At 38.5% G+C, this 21641-nt stretch overlaps 1 protein-coding gene across 1 annotated transcript in view; it reads right to left on the bottom strand.

Annotated features, from left to right (window-relative positions):
* The window catches only part of GTF2I (general transcription factor IIi), a 72381-nt gene that overhangs the window by 37697 nt on the left and 13043 nt on the right, over nt 1–21641 (bottom strand). The window contains exons 4-15 of the mRNA XM_036395021.2: nt 15921–16055; nt 15390–15573; nt 15170–15198; nt 14137–14185; nt 13393–13436; nt 11604–11621; nt 11444–11521; nt 6070–6129; nt 4508–4570; nt 3687–3821; nt 2626–2688; nt 1641–1745 (exon numbers count right to left, since the gene is read on the bottom strand). Coding sequence (XP_036250914.1) covers nt 1641–1745; nt 2626–2688; nt 3687–3821; nt 4508–4570; nt 6070–6129; nt 11444–11521; nt 11604–11621; nt 13393–13436; nt 14137–14185; nt 15170–15198; nt 15390–15573; nt 15921–16055 — 963 coding nt within the window. The remainder of the gene's footprint in view (nt 1–1640; nt 1746–2625; nt 2689–3686; nt 3822–4507; nt 4571–6069; nt 6130–11443; nt 11522–11603; nt 11622–13392; nt 13437–14136; nt 14186–15169; nt 15199–15389; nt 15574–15920; nt 16056–21641) is intronic.

The raw sequence follows: 21641 nt of genomic DNA on the forward strand, positions 1-21641 counted from the left end.
GGCCTGGGGGCGTTGACTCGTGTCCCCCCTCACGGGAGCCATCGCCCGCAGGGAGCCCCGCTCCTGTGGCACAGCGCCCCCTGCAGCCGCGGGCGGGCACCGCAGCCGCCACAGGTGCCAGGAGTGCCCTCTGCTGGCTGTGGGTGGAACCGCAGCGGGCACCGCTGTCGGGCAGGAAAACGCCCTCAATGCGCTTTCTTCTTTTGGCTCGTTGCTGATGCTGTTGGGCTTGTTTCTTTCATCTTGTTGTATAGATATCAACAGACAGATAGATAGAGATATATACGTATGTGAGAAATGCTACTCACTTCCAAAAATTAGGAAGGTTTATTAAACCTTATCAAAAACACAGCAGAAGACTGAATAGAGAAAATATTACGGCGCCAGGAGTAAAGGATCTTTCCCATCATCTGCTCACCCACACAATGGAGGTTTCACCTTTTAACCCTTTATCCCCTCCCAAACTTCTGTCCATGGACTCCTCCTTTGCTGTAAGGTGCTGGAGATCACTGCCTGACACCTTGATTGGAGCTCAGGTGCTGCCACAGGAACGAGTGACCCTCCCAAATGTCCCAAAACCAAGCCAGCCCCCGATAACAACACAAGGGAGGGTAAAACGTACCTATAAATCTATAAAACTGCTCCTAACATATATACAGGATATTGGCCTTGTAATTCTGAGAGTCAATTGCATTACTCATCTATCACACACAGACTAGTAAAAAACTGTTATTCATTTTCCCATTCCTTACAGGGAAGCCATGTATTTCAAAGTCATTAAAATTTTGGAGGAAGGGAGTCATCTTTCCATTCCAGAGAGGGCCCCGCATTCCTTGGAACACTACTGTGTTTTAAAGCAATGAAAGAAATGAAAAGTAAAACAAAACAAAAATCATAAAAGCCAACTAGGTGAAAATATGAAAAGAGAATGCTTGGAGAAGATGTACAGTTTCAATTAGGCCCTATCTTTCCAAAGATATGCGTGAAAAAATATCCAGTGATGTTAACGTATCCTCATAAAAAAACACTTCACATCTCAAATGCTCTAACTGTATTTCCACATAGGTTCCTGTACTGCCATCAGAACTCTGGGAGCTGCCTTCAAAAATATGAAGTAAAAAACATACTCCAGACTGCAGAGAATCTAATAAAAGCAGACAGATTAATGTGCCCATAAGCCAAACCAAACCAAACCACAGAACAAAGGAGAGGTACAGGATCACAAAAAAATCCCAGGTAAAGCATCTTTAACCAGACTAAACTGAAGGGCATCTATGCATTTCTGTGGAGAACCCAACAGAAGGGATCAGGAAAGAACACAACCAGACAATCCCAACTTTCTATCTGTCTATTTACATCATCATGTCAAATAATGAAAACCAACAGAGGTAGCCTAGGATGATGACATCTGACTGCTGCAAGACATCTACATAGATCCCATGCCTCTTAAATGAAATTCCAAAAGTGCTCTTCTATTTTAATTTTTAGCTTCTGTAATTCTCTCAAAAAGGTTCTAAATAATCAGTTAATGTGACAGTAATTTTTGCAAGATATAGATTTTTTTTTGCAGCAAAAAATCACCCAAACCCTTTTCATAAAACAAAGCAGGGAAATAAAACAATCTTTCATTTTCATCTTACCAGAATTGGAGTCTTCTCTATTTCTTCTCCCAGCATTGGCCCCTTCATTACCCGACTTGGTGCTCTTCTGTCTCTTGTCAGGTGGTAGATAGTCATCATCATCTTCTTTAAGAAACAAAAAAAGGAAAAAAATGGTTTTTTACTTTTGTGCTAAAGGCCTTTACATATAAGCAGAACTGAATGACTCCTCTCATATAAACTTTTCTGTCGAGGTGATGCTGGAATTATTTCCATGCTGCATCGTGAAATGGTGAAAGTAATGCCAGAAGTGTCCACTCTGATCCAAATGCCCTGACTGGGTGCTCTTAGTCTAATTCCCCAAGCAAGCACTGCAAAAGCCAATCTCAGCAGTGTTTTAAAGCAGTGCCAGGACACTCATGCACAAATGCAAGAAACACAGATCACCTCCTACCAACATCCTAGCAGGAGAACTGCAGGGACACTGCTTGGCAGCTTTAGAGCCACTTGGATGACAAAGGGAGCTGCTCCCTGCAAAGGTTTGCATCTCACAGTTACCAATATCAGACAGACACCTTGAGGCTCTGCTTACACCACCTGCAACACTGCCTTTCTGCTCTGGTACCATTCTTCCCTGAAGCATTTCTTAACTACAAATGTTACATCTAACCACAGTGTGGTTATAAAGCAATGTGTTCTCCAGAATGAAGGAGTGTTTTAACATCTGTCTGCTCAATGAATATTTTTCATTACCAACACCTAAAAATTACTCCAAAGGTACAAATTGCTGTCAGGCATCATTTCAAAACCAGCTCACCAAGTCCAATCTGCTTCAGTATATTGTGGTTTTTGAAAACTTCTCCACCAGGTTTGTTTACCAAGCAGTGCACAATCCAAACTACACTCAACACCAGCACACAATTCCTCTTCATTCAGTGCCAAGTAATGCTTTGGAAAGCATTCTGGAAAACACATTCTGGATAGAAAAATGCCCAACCAACTGAAATTCAGGACCCATGGTACTGACCTTCAATGGTGACCTCAACCTCAGGTTTCTCACTTATTTCTGACATGTCATGGTGGGAGGTCTCTGAAAGGGAAAAGCAGGACAGTTGAATGATGGACATGGACAAGATTTTCAACCAAACACTCCATGCCTTTGCATCTAAACCATCTTGGTAAAACCTTATGAAACAATGGCCTTGTTACCCTTGTAAAATCATGGCTGAGGCCTGTTACTTCAGTTAAGCAGAAAAAGACTATGGGAACATGACACAGCTGCACTGGAGGCAGAAAAACAAATTATATAACCATGATGTGCTCACATCGTGGTTTAGCGTGGTTGGTTGGATTGTATGGGATCTACTAAAATGGAATGTAACAGATTATGGCCTACCTGCTTAAAAAGGGCCTGCTTTTTGCAATAAACAACTCTCCTTTGCACCTGCCTGGGGACTCTGCATCACTTGGCTTCATAATATTTACCCTCACAAAAAAACATTCACATCTCACAGGCTATAAGTGAATTTCCACATCTGTTCTTTCACTGCCATCAGAACTCTGGTGCCTGTCTTCAAATTTATAAAGACATTCCTGACTGTACAGAACCTAATAAAAGCAGACAGATTAATGTGCCCATAAGCCAACTCAAACCAAACCACAGAATAAAGGAGAGGTATAGGATCACAAAACATCTGAGGTGAAGCATCTTTAACCAGACTAAACTGAAGTGCATGGATGTGGCTCTGTGGAGAAGCCAACATGAGGGATCAGGAAAGAACACAACCAGAAAATCCCAACTCTCTGTGTGTCTATTTAGGTCATCACATCAAATAACAAAAAACAACCAAGGTAGCCAACAATGATGATTATACAGCTGCAATACATCTGCACAGAGCCCATGGCTACTAAATGAAATTCTAAAAATGTTTATTATTAAGCTTAATTCTGACAAAAAGGTTCTAATTGATCAGTTGATATGACAGTTATATTTGCGATAATACTGAACTTTTTGGCACCACAAAACCACCCAAAACTTTTTCAGAAAACACAGCAGGGAGACAAAATAATTTTTAATTTTCATCTTACCAAAACTGAATTCTTCAGCATTTCTTCTCCCAGTATTGGCAGCTTCAGTAGCCGAACTGGGGCTCCTCAAGCTCTCTTCAGGGGGCAGGTACTCGTCATCATCATCATCATTATCATCACCAACATCAACATCATCTTTAAGAAAGAAAAAAAAAAAACAAAACTAGTTTTATGTCCAGAAAACTCGAGTGCAGCACTGGAACTGCCATTAATTTAAAACTCTAACAGAATTAAGGAACTGTACTTATCAGGGAACCAAATTTGGCAATAAATTACTTAACTGAGTAACTTCAGAAAGCTCCTGTTCCTACCTGTGAAGGAACAACTTGTTCCTTCAAAAGCACATCTGTGTGCAAAACACAAGAGAGCAAAAAACAAAGCTGCTTCTGTACTTCTAAGGAAAACAACATTGCCTTCTGAAACATGACTGGGCATTGCATGATTGCAAAAAACCCCATTGAAAGAGGAAAAGGAATCACAGAATCAATTGTGCAGATAGGGAATACCTTTGTTATCTAACTGGAAGTAATATCATACCATATAGATTATACCACAGGTCTCAAAACACAGTACCAATGTTTTGTATTGAAGAGTTCAAATGTTGTGAACCCACTTTCAAAGCAGTGTAAAAACAATGGGAACCAATGAAATTCATCAAACAGGTTAAATCTGCCACCAGGTTCCTTTACCAAGTAGTGCACAAAACAAACTACACTCAACACCAGCACACAATTCTCTTCATTCACTGCCAAGTAATGCAGGCTTTGGAAAACACATCCTGGATAGAAAAATGTCTGAAATCAATGATGTGGGGAACTGACCTTCGTTACTGAACTCAGCCTCAGAATCCTCACTTGTGTCTGACGAGTCAGGCTGGGAGGTCTCTGAAAGGGAAAAGCAGGACTGCTGAATGGTGGACATGGACAAGATTCTCAACCAAACACTCCATGCCTCTGCATCTAAACTACATTGCCAAGGAAGCCCCTGCACTCACAGCATGCAACAAAAATAGAAGCAAAGATATTTTACCATGAGCCTCTGAGCAATTCCAAAGGCAAGGAGGTGAGGATTACACTTTTGCTAAACTGCACATGCTACACTGCAGAGCTACTGCTATGACTGAAGGGAATTCCATCATCCTGGCTTTCTAGGGTTAATACAATCCTAAAACACCTTCTGTTACCCAGGATTACTGACAATACAAACAAAGGCTGCCTGTCCCCACAGATTAGGGATTTTTTTACCAGCTCTACAGACTCATTGTTTCTGCACTATGATGATTTCCATAACAGGCTGCAAGGCCAACAATCAAACACAGGAGGGAAATTCATGATCACAATGCTTTAGTTGGGGCAGAGTGCCCCAACAACACAAGCAGGATTAGCCAATCAACACTCACTGTGAGAAAGAGCAATTTATACTTAACTGCACTACAGTTAAACAAAGGGAAGCTAATTGTATCAGAAACTCTATCAAAATTAAGCAGCAGTGCATGAAGGAACATATTTTAGTTATTCTAGCAGAGTAAAGCTGCACTTATACATTTTGAAGAGTATTTTCCTTTAGATCTCTCTATGCTTAAGTATTATACCATGCTGATGGTTTCCTTTACAAATATAAAGTAAAAAGATACCAGAGTCAAAATACATAAGGAATTTTTAACAATTTTTAATCCTTACTATTTAAAGTAAGGATTTTTACTGCAGAAATTCCAGAATTATTTTGTTCATGTGAACAAGACTGAGAAGACCTTTTCCTCATCTTAGAAATTTATGGTAGCAGGAACATTCTGACCTTACTATGAAATTCATAGTGTTAAATGCAGGTTGATATTTTCTAGTCTTTGCAAATAGGCAATCCAATATTTTTAATGTAAACTGTAAACTGTTGAAAAAAATTGCACCATTTTTTGTAAAGGCATTTCAGCTATTACAGAGTTTTGCCAAGGTACTGTTTTGACTAACACAGACTTTCTATTTATTTATTTATTTATGTGCTCGTTCACCTCACACTGTCCTGAAAAACATAGTTAAGTTGCACTTACAATTTATAAAGCAGAGTTTTATTAAAGTCTATAAGTCATTATAAAACAGACTGAATTTCTTGAGAAACATACCAATTTACACAAACAACTTGTGCTTTAGAGTGATCAACCTGATGCTCCTCTTTGAATTTAGAAAAGGAAGAAATTAAGTTCCCATCTAAATGTCTGTCTACTCGGACAGCTGGAAATTAAAGTAATAGTAATTTTCATTTCTATTCATGTTTAAGTTCCAATACCCTCAGCTTTTTGGCAAATCAAGTAGCAAAGCTGTGAAAATCAAAACTCACACACTCAATTTCTAAAACAGATGTGAGGAAAAAATACAAGTAAAAGATCTACCTGTGTAACTTTTTCCAGGAGCAATGTTTTCATCTACCTCTGGTGTTTTGGAAGGGCCTGCTTGAGAACAGAGAGAACAGTTTTTAAGGGTGTCTCACAACTAACACATACTTCCAGCCCATACAGGAATTCACCAAATAACTGCTAGTTTCCTATATTATGTGCTCACTTCATACTTTCTGTAATGTTAAACTTTGGAAAGACTCTGTTAAATATTAAATATTTATAAATCCTTACTTACTTGGTTCAACAGAATAAAAATGGGGTTAGTGGCAGCATGGTGCATTTCTTAGACTACTAAACAGTCAAGAGACTCATGCTGAACAGCAGGTTTCAACTAATAAACTAATTTTTAAAAAAGAAATGTTGATGGTGCTGCCTTTCTTCAAGGACACTTTAATCACTAGATCTTTTTCCTGTTCATTAAAGCTAATATTCCTAAGGAGTATTCTTTGACCTCAACATTCCTATCTACATTTAACACATAAATTCACAGGGATTAAAGTAATTTATGACACTCCAAGGCTGTTTACTTTTCATTACAACAGTTCTTTTGAAGACTACAGACTGGTTAAAAAAGACTGGTGCAGAAAGCAGCACAGAAACTACACTTAACCTGTTATTAACACTCCTAAATTATTTGTGGTTATTTAGTGTTAATTTATTTATGTTTATTTGTGTTTATTTAGTGTTTATTAACACTAAATGAACACTCCTAAAACCCTACTGCTTACTGCTGTGGCTCTCCTGCAGCTGTGCTAGAAGGGTGAGCTGCTTACAGCACAAACAACACCACACTGAGCAAGAGGCCATTCTGCACCACAGAAACAGCACAGGTATGGAAAACCTGCTATGTGTGGCAAACAGGAGTAACTGGAACTCATTTGGACTAATTGTTCTGTGCAAATCCCATAATTTCTGTGTGCATTTGCAAAAGCAATCTGCAGAAGCTCATAGAGGTGACCAGAAATTCCAGTTGTTTAGAGATAGGTTCATAAATGTATCAGCAAGAGTATTAATAGTTCCACAAGAGAAAAGCTACTGTTAATTCACAAGGCAATGGAATATTCTAAACTCTATTGCATCTGCACACTAAGAAAGAAAATACAGAAAAGACTCTTGTGGAGAGCTTTGTGGATAATTGGCCAGCTGAGAAAGGTCACTTTGACATGATACCGTTGGATAAGTTTTGAGGAAACGAGCTGGGGATTAAGTAGTCAGTGTCCAATCCCTGACAAGAGTCATGGTGACCTTGCTGCAACATGAAGATGGAGGAGAGAATCTTTTGCCAGAAAAATGAAGATAGCCTTGGGTAGAATAGCCACAGGAATGTAGATGTAGAAACAAAATAATTATTAGAGTATAGAAGCAGGTGTGGTTGATTTATGTGTGTTTAACCAATACTGAGCTCAGCTTTGTAATATGTATAAGCTTCATTAACACCAATATAAATATGTGTGAGCTATCAATAAACTTTGGGATTTGCTGATCACTCATATTGAGTGCCGCTCTTCCTCCGCCGACCCGACAGACTATTGTCACAATCAGACTTCTTCAGTATTTCACTCAACTGAAAGTACATACACAGTATCAAATAAGTGAATACCTAAGTATTAAAGAAAATAATGATAATTAGATGGTTACAATAATGCTAACTTGAACAGCTCTGCCTAATTTGATTATTCAGATTTTCAAAGAGATTAAAAATGAACAGCATTTCAAGTGAGGAACCTATGCAAAGTTCTTTGCTTGAAACACATTTCTTTCAGCAAGTGCTGCTTAGATCTGCTCCTGCCACTTTTCTTTGCTGGAGGAAGGTGTTTCCCCCCACCTCCCCCCTTTTTTTTAACCTGTTTACTTCAGAGGAGCTCCCTGATTTTGTTCATAACACAGCTCCACAAAGACTGATGTTGGCACAGCCTGGATCATAGTCCAAAGATGGGGAAAAACGAGGAGGAAAAGGAGCCAGAGACACTGGTGGTCCTGCAGGCCTCACCTCTCAGAAAGAATTCTCATACCAATAGTGTGATCTGCAGCTGTTAGGGGGAGTGGAAATAGAACACAACCCCCTGTGTGTGCTGAAAATGTCTCCATGGACTAAATTTGCTTTTATTTAAAGCAGCATATTCAGCAGATGCACCCAGTCAGGTTTGGCATTTCCTAAGAACTCCTGTGAACACGCAATTATTATTACTCATAAGGCACTGACACAAAAAAGTATGCATCCCACTACAACCAAATATCTCAAAATATGCACAGTTTTGCATTTATTCCTTAATTCAGAAATCCTGACAGGATTGTTTTACCCCCATATTCTGAAGCATTCTCTGTATTGCTTTATCTTTGTGCCAAATACATGCTGTGACAGCAGTAAAAAAGGAAAACTAATAGTCTTTCATGCATTTAAACTTGAATATTTCTCTAGTTAAAAAGATAAATTAATAGATTTACAGCCTTTGGGATTAAGCACAGAGAACTCAGTCCTTTTATCTGTAATACTGATAAAAACTACAATACATGTAGTAAAACCATTAGATTTTTTTTCAAAAGTGACCAACACAGATTATTTCATAAAACTTGAACATTTTTTCCATATTGTGAGGTTTGGACAGAGGAAAAAAGCAGTATGAAAAAGTTGTTTCAGAAATTAAAACATGTCAAACAATAGATTCTGCTATCCTAATTTAGTAAGGACTAGAAAATTAAATTTAAAAGAGTTCTACCACCAAGAGATATTAATAAAACCAGATACATTTCCACTTTACTGCATTAATGCACACAACAGGCAGAAATACACAGATATGACATAACCAAGGAAAGCAAAAATCAAGTACAGTGGTAACCAGATGAAAAGAATTTCCCTCTTTGATTAACAGGAAGAGTTAGTGTGCCACCCAGGCACATGGCATGTTGATCAGCATTACAGATCTTTGAAAGGAAGCACTTAGAACAAAAATACAACCATTAAATTTTATCAGTGAGTCACTTTCTCCAGGAAGCCCAAGCAGATTTCTGTTCCCTAATACTTAAGCTGTTTCTTCTCAGAAATGGATAAGCCTGGCTTTTGCTGTAGCTTATTTTTAGCAAAATGTATTACCTTATCTGTTTTCTTTATTTTGTAGCATCTCTCCAAAGGCAATGCTGGGGCAGACTATGTCATTCCTCAGGAACACCCCTCAGAATAAGCAATTTTTAAAGGTTCACTTCTTGGACAGCACCACCACCCACACACAAACACCTATGTGTCTCCAGAATTTATAGCTCTATAGTCTGGGCAACCTTTGGCTTGAATCAGAGTGATACATAGCTACAAAGAGAATGAAGGGGAAGCTGCCTTACTTGTCTATTCAGCATGACTTGACATGAAAGTGAAACCATCTTTTAGCTCACAGCACCCCATCACTTTTACAAATATACTCTGTCTTCTTTTAAATGCCATTTTGGACAACTGCACTGCAGGCAGAGAGGGGGAGTCATCCCTCAAGCACTGATAGTGGAGCCCTGGAAAATGTTCAAAATAATCTTTGAAAATATTAGGCTTTGTGTTTTCTCAGATCACTGCACCTGCGTAAGCAGTATGATAAATATATAATTGTTAGATGAGATGATTGTTTAGTAATTAAATATAATTATTATAGAACCATAAGAAGAATCATGAGAAACGATGTTGGAAATTTAAAGGAGGCTATGTTTAGCTGAAATCTGTGTATATAATAGAACAATATAAGTTTAATAATTAACATGAAAGTTATGTATGGTCAGAATCAGATTTGGGTGGAAATTACCCCGATTCCCAGAGCTCTTCAATAAAAAGCACCACATATAATCGCTTCTGTGATTATGTGTTTTTGAACACTAACAGCACCACTTTATCAGAAAGAGATATATATTTCTCTCCCTCAATCAGAAGATTTAAATTTAGAGTTCTTTGAAAGACAACAGAAATCCCCCCCTGTCAAATGTGCTTAGACTTCACTCTGGAAACATATTGCATGACTTGGATTTCTCAGATGCAGTGCAATGGACACTATTTTGTAAAGAAGCTATTTCAGTGCAGACTCTCTTCAGATGGCATTGAGTTTCATTGTGGGCTATTGGCCAAATTCTGACATCATTTGTATGCATGAAATGGAAAACCACAATGGGGATAAAAAGCAAAACAATGGGAAGACTTGGCATTGGAATGAACAATGATTAGGTTGTCTTCACACCAGTATCTACTTTTACTACACTACTAAATCATGCCTGTAAACCACTAAATTGCCTAGCCTGTAAAACTCCAAGGCCAGGCAATGCACACATATGAAGAGCAGATAATCCTAACACCACTCCAGTTGTGCACTCAAAGGGTGACACTTTGCTATGCCATGGTTGAGGTCTCTCTGAATGATGCTCTTATATTTCTTGAGATATGCCAGGATGAAAATATTGATTCCAGATCCCCATAGTTAGTTATTAAAGCACATTAGAAAATAGTCTCAAGAATCCTCATGTCTGAACACACACAAAATGTTATCTCAATAATATATAATATTACAAAATTAAGGGATGTGCAGTTTTGCACTTCACTGTTGAACATGTAACTGTCATTGAGAGATGTGTGGCAGCTTGCCCTTGTTTCTTTGTATTACTCAATTAACCTAATGACAAGTACACATAGGTTAAAATTATAAATTTAACGTTTTACTTATTTTATATTGCCATTTATAGTCACAATTTCTTAATTACCGTTCATGCCAACATGAAAAAACAATTTCCGTTTTCTCCTAGCTGAGGTCAATGTGCAAACCAGATACATAGAGGTGAGGCAAAACAACTGGGAGAAAACTTAAAACATACATGGAGGCTGAGCCATGGGCCTCATAAATATTGTTTTGCTTTGTCCACATAAATAAACCTTTCAATACAATTTTGACACATACTGGTCATTCTTACAAAGGAAGTGATTGATACACTTCAGTCACAGAATCATAGAATGGCTGACTATATGATGTACAGTGTATAAAAGTTACTGAAACTTTAAAGAAAAAATTCAAGCAGTGCTCTAGATAGCATCACTAGAAAGGTTTATTTCCCATTTAACAAAGTCATTGAATTATAGAGTCTGCACATTGTACCCCCAGAAAAATACATCAAGCAATTTCAAAACTTCTTCAGACCAAACACACACATATGGCTTTGGGATGAAGTTGTTCTTTAGGTCTTTTGGTATTCTTCCTAAAACTTACATGATAGGAAATGCTGTATCCTAACAGAGCTAAGTAACTGCATGCTTAATGACCAAAAATTACTAAAAAGAGAGGCATGGAGGGACCAACACTTAGGCAACCAATCCTTTCATGAGATAAACACATATGAAAATTAGTATCATTACCTGGAGTATTAAACTGATAGTAGTTAGGATCATCTCTTTCCTGTTTCATTGTTACTGTTGACAATTTGGAAGAAATTCCTGTAGAAGCAACAAAGGAATCAAATATGGAAACCAATAATAAGCAGATTCTTAAAACAAACAAACAAAAAAAAGCACTCACCATGATCCTCATTGGTCTCTATTAAAAAAAAAAAAAGAAAGAAAAAGGAAAAAAATACAAAACATTACACATTTGTTGAGCTAAAACAATGGCAACAAAGTGACCTGCTGGTTTCTTATGTTTCAGTTTGGTCAACCCCAGAAATAATCTAGGATTAAATACCTCCCAACAAACTAGGCTTCCCTGAAGATGCTGTCTCAGATCTGAAGAATGTTTTTTAAATGGGCTCTTTCCTCTTTGCATGCTACCACAGGAAAAAAATATATTTTATCACACATTGTGCTAAAAGACCTGGGAAAGCTCCTGTTCATTCTTCTGTGAGAATTACTTAAAATGCCTAAAAAGTGCAGGAAATAGTCTGGGACTGACTTGGCAAAAAGTTTACGTTAATGCTTTGTGTATGTCAAGCCAAATGTTAAAAATGGAGGGTGCCTAAACCACAAATTTCAAGGTGTGAAGCACAAATAACAAGAGCAAAAAGCTGAACTACATATGAAAACTTAATTCTAAGAAGAAACTGAGCAGTGCAGCTGAACCCAGCAAAAGGGAAAGGCAGCAGTTTAACTCCCAGCACACCAGCTGCCTGGCTGGCTTTAGTGGGATTACCCATGCTGTTATCTCCCAGCACACACCTCAGCATCACAATGCCTTGGGCAATCATCTGCTACCTGCAGAGCAACTTAGGAATGATCTGGCAATCTTTAAATAACAAATAACACATCTTGTTATTTATGAACTTTTTATTTCTATTTTAGCTAGAAAATGGTCATTTTGTTATTTTCAATATTTTAGGAATATTAACAAATAAATTCTTCTCTAAAGTACATAAAGATAAATTTAGTCTACAATACTGTCCTAGGGTGACGTTATGATGCTTGCATCCCCATTCATGTGTTCTGTTAATGTTGGATATTCTGTTCTGTACCTTTCAGACTGGCTCTGAAGAGGGAAAGTTTTGTTTTGGTTTTCTTATCAGCCTGGTGGAACACAGAGACTGCAGCTTTTGCTTTTTCTGCTTTTGCTTTTCGCTTTGCTCTCTCTCGCTCTTGCTTGCTTCGCTTCTGCTTGCTTTTGCTCATTAGCTAGTTCAGCTAAACTGTCCAAATTTCTTCCTGGACTGTTTCTCCTTTCCTTTTTCTGACCATTTCAAACCTGCTCCTCACTGGGACCTGGGAACACCGAGAGTTTGCACCTTGTGGCTGCAGCAGCTGCCCCAGCACAGGAGGGACTGAGAACAGAGCGAGCACCCCCAGAGAGACTTTCTGAATTTGTCATCTTTGTCAGAGCAGTGACAGAGTGGTGTCACCTGGTATTGTTCATTCTGTGTGCTGGGGGTGCTGTGCCTGGTAAATAAACAGGTTCTTTCCACTTCTCTCCAAGGAATCCTTCCCAAACCAGTTGGGGGGAGAGGCTGTGTGGGTTTGCTTTCTGGAGGGGCCCTAATTTGGAAATTCTCCTCCAAATTTGCCCTAAACCAGGACAAATGCATTACAAATTTTTGTAATTTGTAATTTCCCTCTTTAAATGGAAGCATTTGGCTAGGGTTTAATATTTGATAAAAACTCCAACTGAAAAACGGACAGTTTCAAGGAAAGAGATGTTTTTCTGTGTCACCAAGGATGTCTATTTGCTACTTTTCTTTTTTTTTTTTGGAGCTTTTTTTTTTCTGTTTTTGCTTAAGTTCAGTCTTCTAACAGAACTAACAGAATATGGGTTTGGGTGTGGTTTTTTTTGGTTGGTTTTTTTTTTTTTTTTTGTCCTGCAAATAAAGGCAAAATTTTGAACATACCAGAATCCTTGCTTGGTTCCGTTTTCACATTAACAGGAGGGCAACTATAAAATTAAGCAAATCAAAATGAATGACATTATTAAAAACAAACCTTATATTTCTGGGAAGTTCTTAAAGCTTGATAGCTTGTTAAGCAAAACCAATCTCTCAGAATTTTTTCTAACAATGATATAAAATTAAAAACCCCTGCATATTGGCTTATCTGATTTTTTACAACTGAATTGCCAGCAATCTCCTATTCCCACATTTTTTGGAGGCATACCCAATATTCAGATCATGTTTAGCATTTAATGAGAGGCAAACACAGAAGTACAGAAAACTGATCCCTGTTGTCACATTAACAATTTTTTGATGTATTACGGATACAGTATCTTCATTTACTAATTTAAAAAAAAATCACTTTTTTCAAATTGAGGAGGGGGAAGGAAGCAACATTACATCTGTTCTCCCTCACTGCTGTACCATAAAACATGGCAAACTTATCCCTGACTAACAGACTGTGAATTAAGAACACCCACTGGGCTAATTAAACTAAAGAGAAACTTTGCCATTTGTTTAACTTGTAACAGTTTCCTTACAAACAATGATCAAAAATAAGAGAAGACTGAACTTCATGCTTTTTATAATGCCAAGCAAGCAAAAGTTATTCAAAGGTCAGCTGGGCAGAAAAAGCACATTAAGACAAAGATAACAACATGAAAATAGATAGCTGATTTAAAAAATTCTACATTATTTAAAATTCACCTTTCACATGGGGGTATAACTGAACGTGAAGGAGCTGTCACATCAGCTTCTGAAAGTTAAAAGACAATATTTGAATTTCCTGTACTCCATTTACTTTCAACACAAATTGAAAATATAACATTGATTCACAAAGCAAAAGCCTGCTCACATTTTACAAGCATATGTGCATATTTTCCTCATTCACAGATAATGAAAGATCCCATTAAGCTGTACTGAGACACAAACAGCTTTAGAATGTCACAGCACACTGAAAACCTATCTTGTATTTTGATAGTACTATATTAGTAACAGAATTTCTGTAATATTCCATCTCTAGTCCTCAACCTGAGCATAGGCACACATCTCTAATTTTACTAATGAAGCATCAACTTCTGGCTCTTTCACTTAAGAAATTAAATTTTTCCTTTTTGACCACATTCCCACAGAGACTGCTTCATCATTTTCATAAAACAAATCCCCACACTTCTGCATTTAGCAAGTAAAATAACATGATACCATAAAAGGAGGAGGAGAGGGGATTTCTCCTAAGCTAGAAGTGAATCTCTCTAGAGTTTTACAATACTCACTCTAGCTCAGAATTTTTCATATATAGAGGCTTTCATAGGAACTACAATACCTAGCCACTTCAGAAGATTAAGTTACTTTGTAAAATTAAATATAAATGCCAAAATCAGCTGGGTAGTGGAACCCAAGCACTAGAAAGTCTTGGCATCTTCTAAAAACTGAAAGCAATCCTTCCTATATTCACTTCTCCTTCTCCTAGGATATTATTCAATTCACATTAAATTGAAATTCAGTATAAGGATGAAGAATGAAACAGAATGGACTTGATCAAGACAAAGAATGAAACAGAACGAATTTCATCTCTAATGAGTTGCTCCTGGCAAATGCATAAATGAAAGGTTATAGCTATAGTAAGGCAACTCACAGTCTAGAAATTTCTGCACAGTTTGCCACTTTATTTACATGACCAAATGCTCTACATATATTGCTACCTAAACTCAAATTCCAATCTTTTTCTGTTTTAACTTACCTATCTGTTTCTTTGGTTCTACGAAAGGCCTGTGTGGAAATACGGGAAGAAATATTCAGTTTTAGCAAAGACATTGTTAATTACTTGGTAGTGTACATTACAGAGAGAATTCCTGTTTAAGAGAAACAGTCTGCAGTGTATTTAATTTAAAATTAAAATAGATTTTACTTAAGTACAAAACCAAATTTGACAGACAAGCACAAGAAAAAGAACAAATAACCTGTTGATACTAAATGAGATCTCTGATTTGTTTTCCAAAATCCATTTCAGGGTGGAAACATCATAATTTGATGGATGTTTAAATGTGACTCCTTCAGGCAGGCCCTGCACTATCACAGCAGACTGGTTCCTCTGAATCTCTTCATATGGCACAGGTACTGCCGTTGACTTTCCTAAAGCTTTACCTAGAAAAAAAAGAGGAGTTGTTTTGATGTTGAGACTGCTGAAGTTAGCAAAAGGATGAGTCCCTCACAAAACTTTGTAACTTTGGACAGAACTGGAGCAAAAGCAAAGTGTGGATGCAAATCTTCTCAGAAAACCAAATACTGCTGGCATGAATGTGCACTGTGCAATGATCTCAAATCACATCCCAGAAAACACATCACAAAGAACCACTACATGTGTATTTTTCAGAAACAGCTACTAAAAGTTTCTAAAAACGGCAGTGTAGTTGGAAGGCTAAGATCATGCAGGTTTTTTCCTCCCAAATGGAATAAAAATTTAAAAATCTAGAAGAATTTAAAGGACCCACCATAGGAAAAGCAGAAAAACTCCTCCACAGACTTTCTAAGAGCCTCCAGCTCCTCAGCATCCAGCGTCTGTCTGTTTACAGCTGGTGTAGTCTTTGTTTTCTGCAGTTCTGGAGGCCTGCCCTCCTCTGTAACACCTGGCAGTTATTTAGAAAAATAAGACAAGCATAAAATAATAAGTTATTACGAGTGCCTAGTCCCACCACTTTACACTAGAGATTCTCAAGCAGGAAACCTGCCAGGAAATTGCAAGGGTTTACTTGTATTAGAAGCAAATGCACACATCTATGTATGTAAGCAACGAGCAAATTTAAATTTACACCAGAATTATTATATCCTCACTACAATCTTTGCAAATATCACTCCCTGAAGAACATGAATGACAAATTAAGAGACACATCCAAGAAGGCTTTCTTTGGCATGAAGAGGTTGAAAATACTATTAATCTCACAGGAGGATAATAAAATGCTAAACTGCCAAGAAAAAAAGGACCAACAGAGTCACCAAGGAAAAAGTAAAATGCCAGTGTGAAGGGTCCCATAGCTCTCTAGTGCTGTGCATGTCATCTTATGCAGCAGTTCTGTTATGTCCTGGTTTATTTATTCTGTATGTGCTTCACAGAACATTTAACAGCAGGGATCTGACTTTTGCCATGACAGCTCATCTCTTTCAAAGAACATTATTAAGTACACGCCTCCTACTGCTGAATAAGAGGAGCTACAAACAAGACATCATCACTCAAACAGAGAAGATTTCAGTCCTACATCTTGTTCTAGTCTCTGAGCAAAAGTCACTGCAAAAGGAGTGAGGAAGTAAGAACACTTCCAGTATTAAAAAGATTAAAAAGCAAACAGAAGCGATGGCTTCAGGTGGCAGCCTTCCTTTCTCATAACTCAATTCTTGCTAAGATTTACTGAGAATCATCCAGCAAAACCAGGGGCAAACAACAGAGATATGCTTGCCTACCTTGAAGGAAAGGCAAGGGAGATCTGTGTTCCTTTGTGCAAGAGCATGATCAGGGCTGAAGCTGTGTCATGACTTCACCACGAGCCAGCACAGCAGTAAGCCTGAAACACTGGGATGTGCATCACCAGGACTGCTGGCATCACAATTCTACACTGACACAAGAAAACAAACATCAGTTTGAACAACTGATTACAAATGGGCTGTGAAATGAGCTGAAGCAGCAATGTTTTTAGTAAAACCATATTTATCATCTTAAAAACTTGTATCTTCATTTCAAAGAGAATCTCATCCCTCCTGTGCAGATCATACATCTGCTTCATGCCCTGCAAACCCACCTCCATGTGACATTTAGTTTGCCAGCTCTTCAGGCCTGAAACTTTTGCATTCTCTGCAGTATGACAGGACCTATCAGAACATGAAAAATAATGCAAAACTGGGATATTGTTATATACCTGTAACACAGGTGCCTAATCAATGACAGCATTTAGGATTTGCCTGTGGACTTGGGATAAGACATCAGCTTCCATTTACAGCTACATCTAATGTAGCTTTTTGAGTGGGCATTTTTCCTATGTAAGAAACTGATTCACTGAAAATGCCTTTACTGCCAGCAGCTGCAGAAAGCATACCCACACTTTCTAAAAACAATAAACAAACCAAAATTAAGATGACAACGCTGCCCCTCTTCATATGAAAATGAAAAGCAGACAGAAAGGTGGAGAAACTTTCTTAACTAGAAGACAAACCCTTATGGGTTTTTTTCATTACATGATATTTATGCATTTTCTTAAGATCACATTATGCATCTGCCTCCCTAATCCCTCCCACAATCGTTGGCTGATTTTAATCAAGACTCACAGACAAGATTAAGTTTCAAATGCAGCAAGATTTGTAACAGCCCTGCAGAACTGATCAAACCTAGCAGGCATTCACTCCTCCTGGCCCTGCTGATGGACACACCAACTCCTGGAGGTTACACAACTTCACAGGCTCTTCCAAAGCCCTTGCCACAATTACTGGAACCCTGAGCAGGATTTGGGCTGCCTCTGGGAGGGGATGTCAAGGACATATGCAACAAGATCTGGGGCAGAAGAGGGATGAGGGGGCTGATTTATGGCTCACAAAGGGTGAGGAATGGTTATGTGGTAAAAGAATAGCATTCTGCACAGTTGTGAGCATCCTGTGGAATTAGTTTCATTACTCTTCTGGATTCAGTAGGACTACAACTACACAACTCCCAACAACCCTCATTTTGCAATGAGAGTCAATATGTGCTTAAGTGTCTCTGATTTTCTTTGACTGTCTAGATGTTTTGGGTTTTTTAGAATATCCTTCCCTCCAGGTCTGACAGTCCAGCATACCAGTCAGCTGGAAAAGCAATCTCCCAGCTGTCCCCATTCCAAGCAACAAATCCAGCACTGTCCTCATCTCACCAAAGAATAAGAAACAAAGAAATTAAGCTTTAGCAGAAAAACAATTTACTTAACTGAAACTTCCTCAAAAAAAAAAGACCTGAAGATGAGATGCTCAATAGAGAACAGCTGGCACAATTTGGTATCTGCAGCTGATAGAGCTCAGGACTCCACTAGCAAAAGAGCTGTAAGTCCCATGGCAGTTAAGGCATCTTAGAACATCAAAAGGTTTTTTATCACGTGGCTTTCAATCCCTCAGGGAGAGAAAAACAAGAAGTAATTTTAAGAATATGAACGTGACCCCTGCACAGGCATTCTGAGAGGCAACTTAAGAGCAACAACAATCTTGTGACACCACTCCCATACATGTATTTCGTTATTTGTACTTAATGAAAGTTACTGCAAAGCAAGAGGGAAAGTAAATGGGTGCATAGCTAAAAGCATTTTGCTTTGGTTATAATGTCATTCACTCAATTCATCTGTGAGCTTTTAAGGCCACCCAGCTTTACACTTCATGAAATTGGAAAATTTCCTCAAAGTCATTTTATAATTATCAAAGGATCACTTGAACCACACAGAAAGCAAATCACCTGAAGCAGAATTTAGGAGGCACAAAATTTCAGAAATACTGACTATCTACAGTAAGTTTCTGTTTGTTTTCGACTCTTGAGGGAACAAGATGTGTGATTTCCAAGGAAATGGGACTGAACTTTCCCCACAGGTTTTTAAACCAGCTGTTAACTTCACACCCCTTGGCTGACTAGGCAGAGACAAAACATTAAAGCTTTGTGGCAATCAAGCCAAGCAACCTAGCTGTAAAAGTTACTCAGAAGGATTCAATGAGACAGAAGCCCAGCTGCAGATCTTCAAGCAGGTCCACAGTAGCCTAGTCTATGGGAAGAATTATTTTACTTGTCTGCAGATGATGGAATACATCCAAGAGCAAATAGATATTCACATACCAAAAAAACATACTGAGGAGCCAAAGCTGACCAATCTTTCCCACACAGTCTGTGGAGAACTGCATTCCAGTCATTCTTGGATGTGTTCTTACATAAAGAACACTCAGATTCTGAGCATTTCTGAAACTACAAGAAGTTCTCCCAACCTGTGGCTGGGTGGACATGGAGATACAGGTAAGAAGAGTGGAAGACCCTGGCCCAAAGTCTCCAGCAGGACTTGAAGTCAAACTCGGGCCCATACCATCTGCACTGTTAAGATCAGTGTGGAAACCCAAGGCCATCAGAAGAAAAAGGCTCCAAAAAGAAAGGACCTATCCAAGATGAACCACCTACAGGTGCAAGATGGCCCCATCTCAGGCAAATGAGCTCAAAGCCCTGGCACCACCAAAGAAACAAGCAGCATGACTGGGAGAGCTGCCAGAAGTTGCAGAACTAGCAGGACTAAAAGCTTCTCTGCAACCTACACATTATTGGTGTAGCAGCCAGTAGCAGTGGAAATGCTGGCAGAGGCAACTGGGATTCTTGGAGAAGAATTGTCTCCTTGGCAGATGGGATGGAACACATGGTGCTGGGTAAATATCTTTCAAAGTCCAGAACAGGTGCCTGAAAAGGTGCTTCTGAGTCAGGAAGCTCTTCTGAAAGTTCCCTTTTGACAGGCAAATACAACCTGGGGAAAATAAGGCTTCCTCTGAGTTTTGGGGTTTCTTTGGATGCCTTATAAACCATCTCCAGCTCACATTCAAATGAGAATGAATTCCAAAAGAGCCCAAGGGAAACTGCCACGATGACAAAGATGAGCACTGAAGAGAACAGCATTCTTCAGATCCCCAGGAGTAAGTCCCCTGTTCAGAATAGCTGATAACCCACAACTCCAGAGCACTCCAGAGATGACAATCCAGGCTCTTTTCCTTGCCAAGGCCATGCAAGAGGAACTGAGGACCACACAACACACTTTAGCAAGGGACAGCAACTAAAACAAAGAGGTGCTGTTAGAGCAAGATGTACATGATCATGATTGCTTACAGTGCAGAAGTATCTACATTTGTCCATAAGCTGAGTATGAGCAGGTGCTCAAAGAACATGCTCTTTCTGTATACAATACAAATTTACACAGGCCTAGAACATCTGACACTGCAGCTTACCCAAGGCACATGTTCTGGACACAAGAACACGCAGTTCTGCACTGACTGAAACAGTCTATTTCACCATGACATAGGGCTCACAGTTCTCTTCATTAAGCAGAGTTCAGAAGAATACATTATCTGACTCACTTTTAAATAATTAACGCCTGTTGACTGTTTTTTTCAACACTTACTACACAACTGTACTAAAAATTTAAAAAGCATTGTTATTATTAATTCCTAATATGTTTTCTTAAGGTAACAAGGTAGATGAGCTATGGGCAGGGCTCCTCCTTGCCCTGCAGCAAGGCCTTAGGGAACCATGTGGGTCAAAGTCATCATGAATGAAAGCCACAGGAAACCAAACTCCAGTGCTGCTTTCACTGAACCACCATTATTTTTATCAGTTCTATAACACTAAAAAGTGTACATGCTACTTCCTTCATAAACCTCATAAATATTTTCATCAGTTTAGCCCAGTAAATTATACTCATTAATTTTAAAAAAGCAGCGGGTTTGAAGCCTGAGCCCTGCATATTCTGAAAATGCTTCATACGCTACTCAAATTACACAAAGGAACTGTGAAAAATGTAGAAATAAAGACTGAAGATATGTGCTGGCTTGCACAGAGTCAGATATAACCAGAGATGTGCTTAGTAACTAGAATTCTGTTTCCATGTTTAAAGAAATATGAAGATACTCATAAGGTATGAGGAGGTAATTCTCAATATTGTCAACACCACGTGCTCCAGGGACTGACATCACAGATGAATTTTTAAAGGTTTAATTCTAACAGCAAGATAAGAATCTCTTAGAAGCCTTTATCAGTCCTGAAGTAACAAGAAGGACTCAAGTCTCACTGGTTAAATACACAAAGAACTGTGTCCTTCTGGATTCTTACAAAACACCTATTAAAATCTCAACTACCACTGCCTATTGCTCACTTTCATACTCAACTGAAGAAACAATGCAACAAGGAACTGTTGCATTTAGAGCAAAAGATATTACACTACAAACTTCATCAAGACTTCAAAGCTGCCAAAGGCAGTGATTGAATCAGCATCACCAGGAATATGTACTGCTATTACTTGTAAAAATTGTTGTTCTGAAGTAATGTTTTCTAGAATTATCAACATCATTCTCAGGGACAAAAGAAAACTGCTTCCAGCATCAAAACTCCCCTGAAAGCATGGGAGATGTGCACTTAGTGAAACCATGAAAGCAATGACTGACAATAGTTGACCTTGTTCACACAGATCTAC

Source organism: Molothrus ater, chromosome 21 (assembly GCF_012460135.2).
Source record: "Molothrus ater isolate BHLD 08-10-18 breed brown headed cowbird chromosome 21, BPBGC_Mater_1.1, whole genome shotgun sequence".
Taxonomy (NCBI): Eukaryota; Metazoa; Chordata; class Aves; order Passeriformes; family Icteridae; genus Molothrus; species Molothrus ater.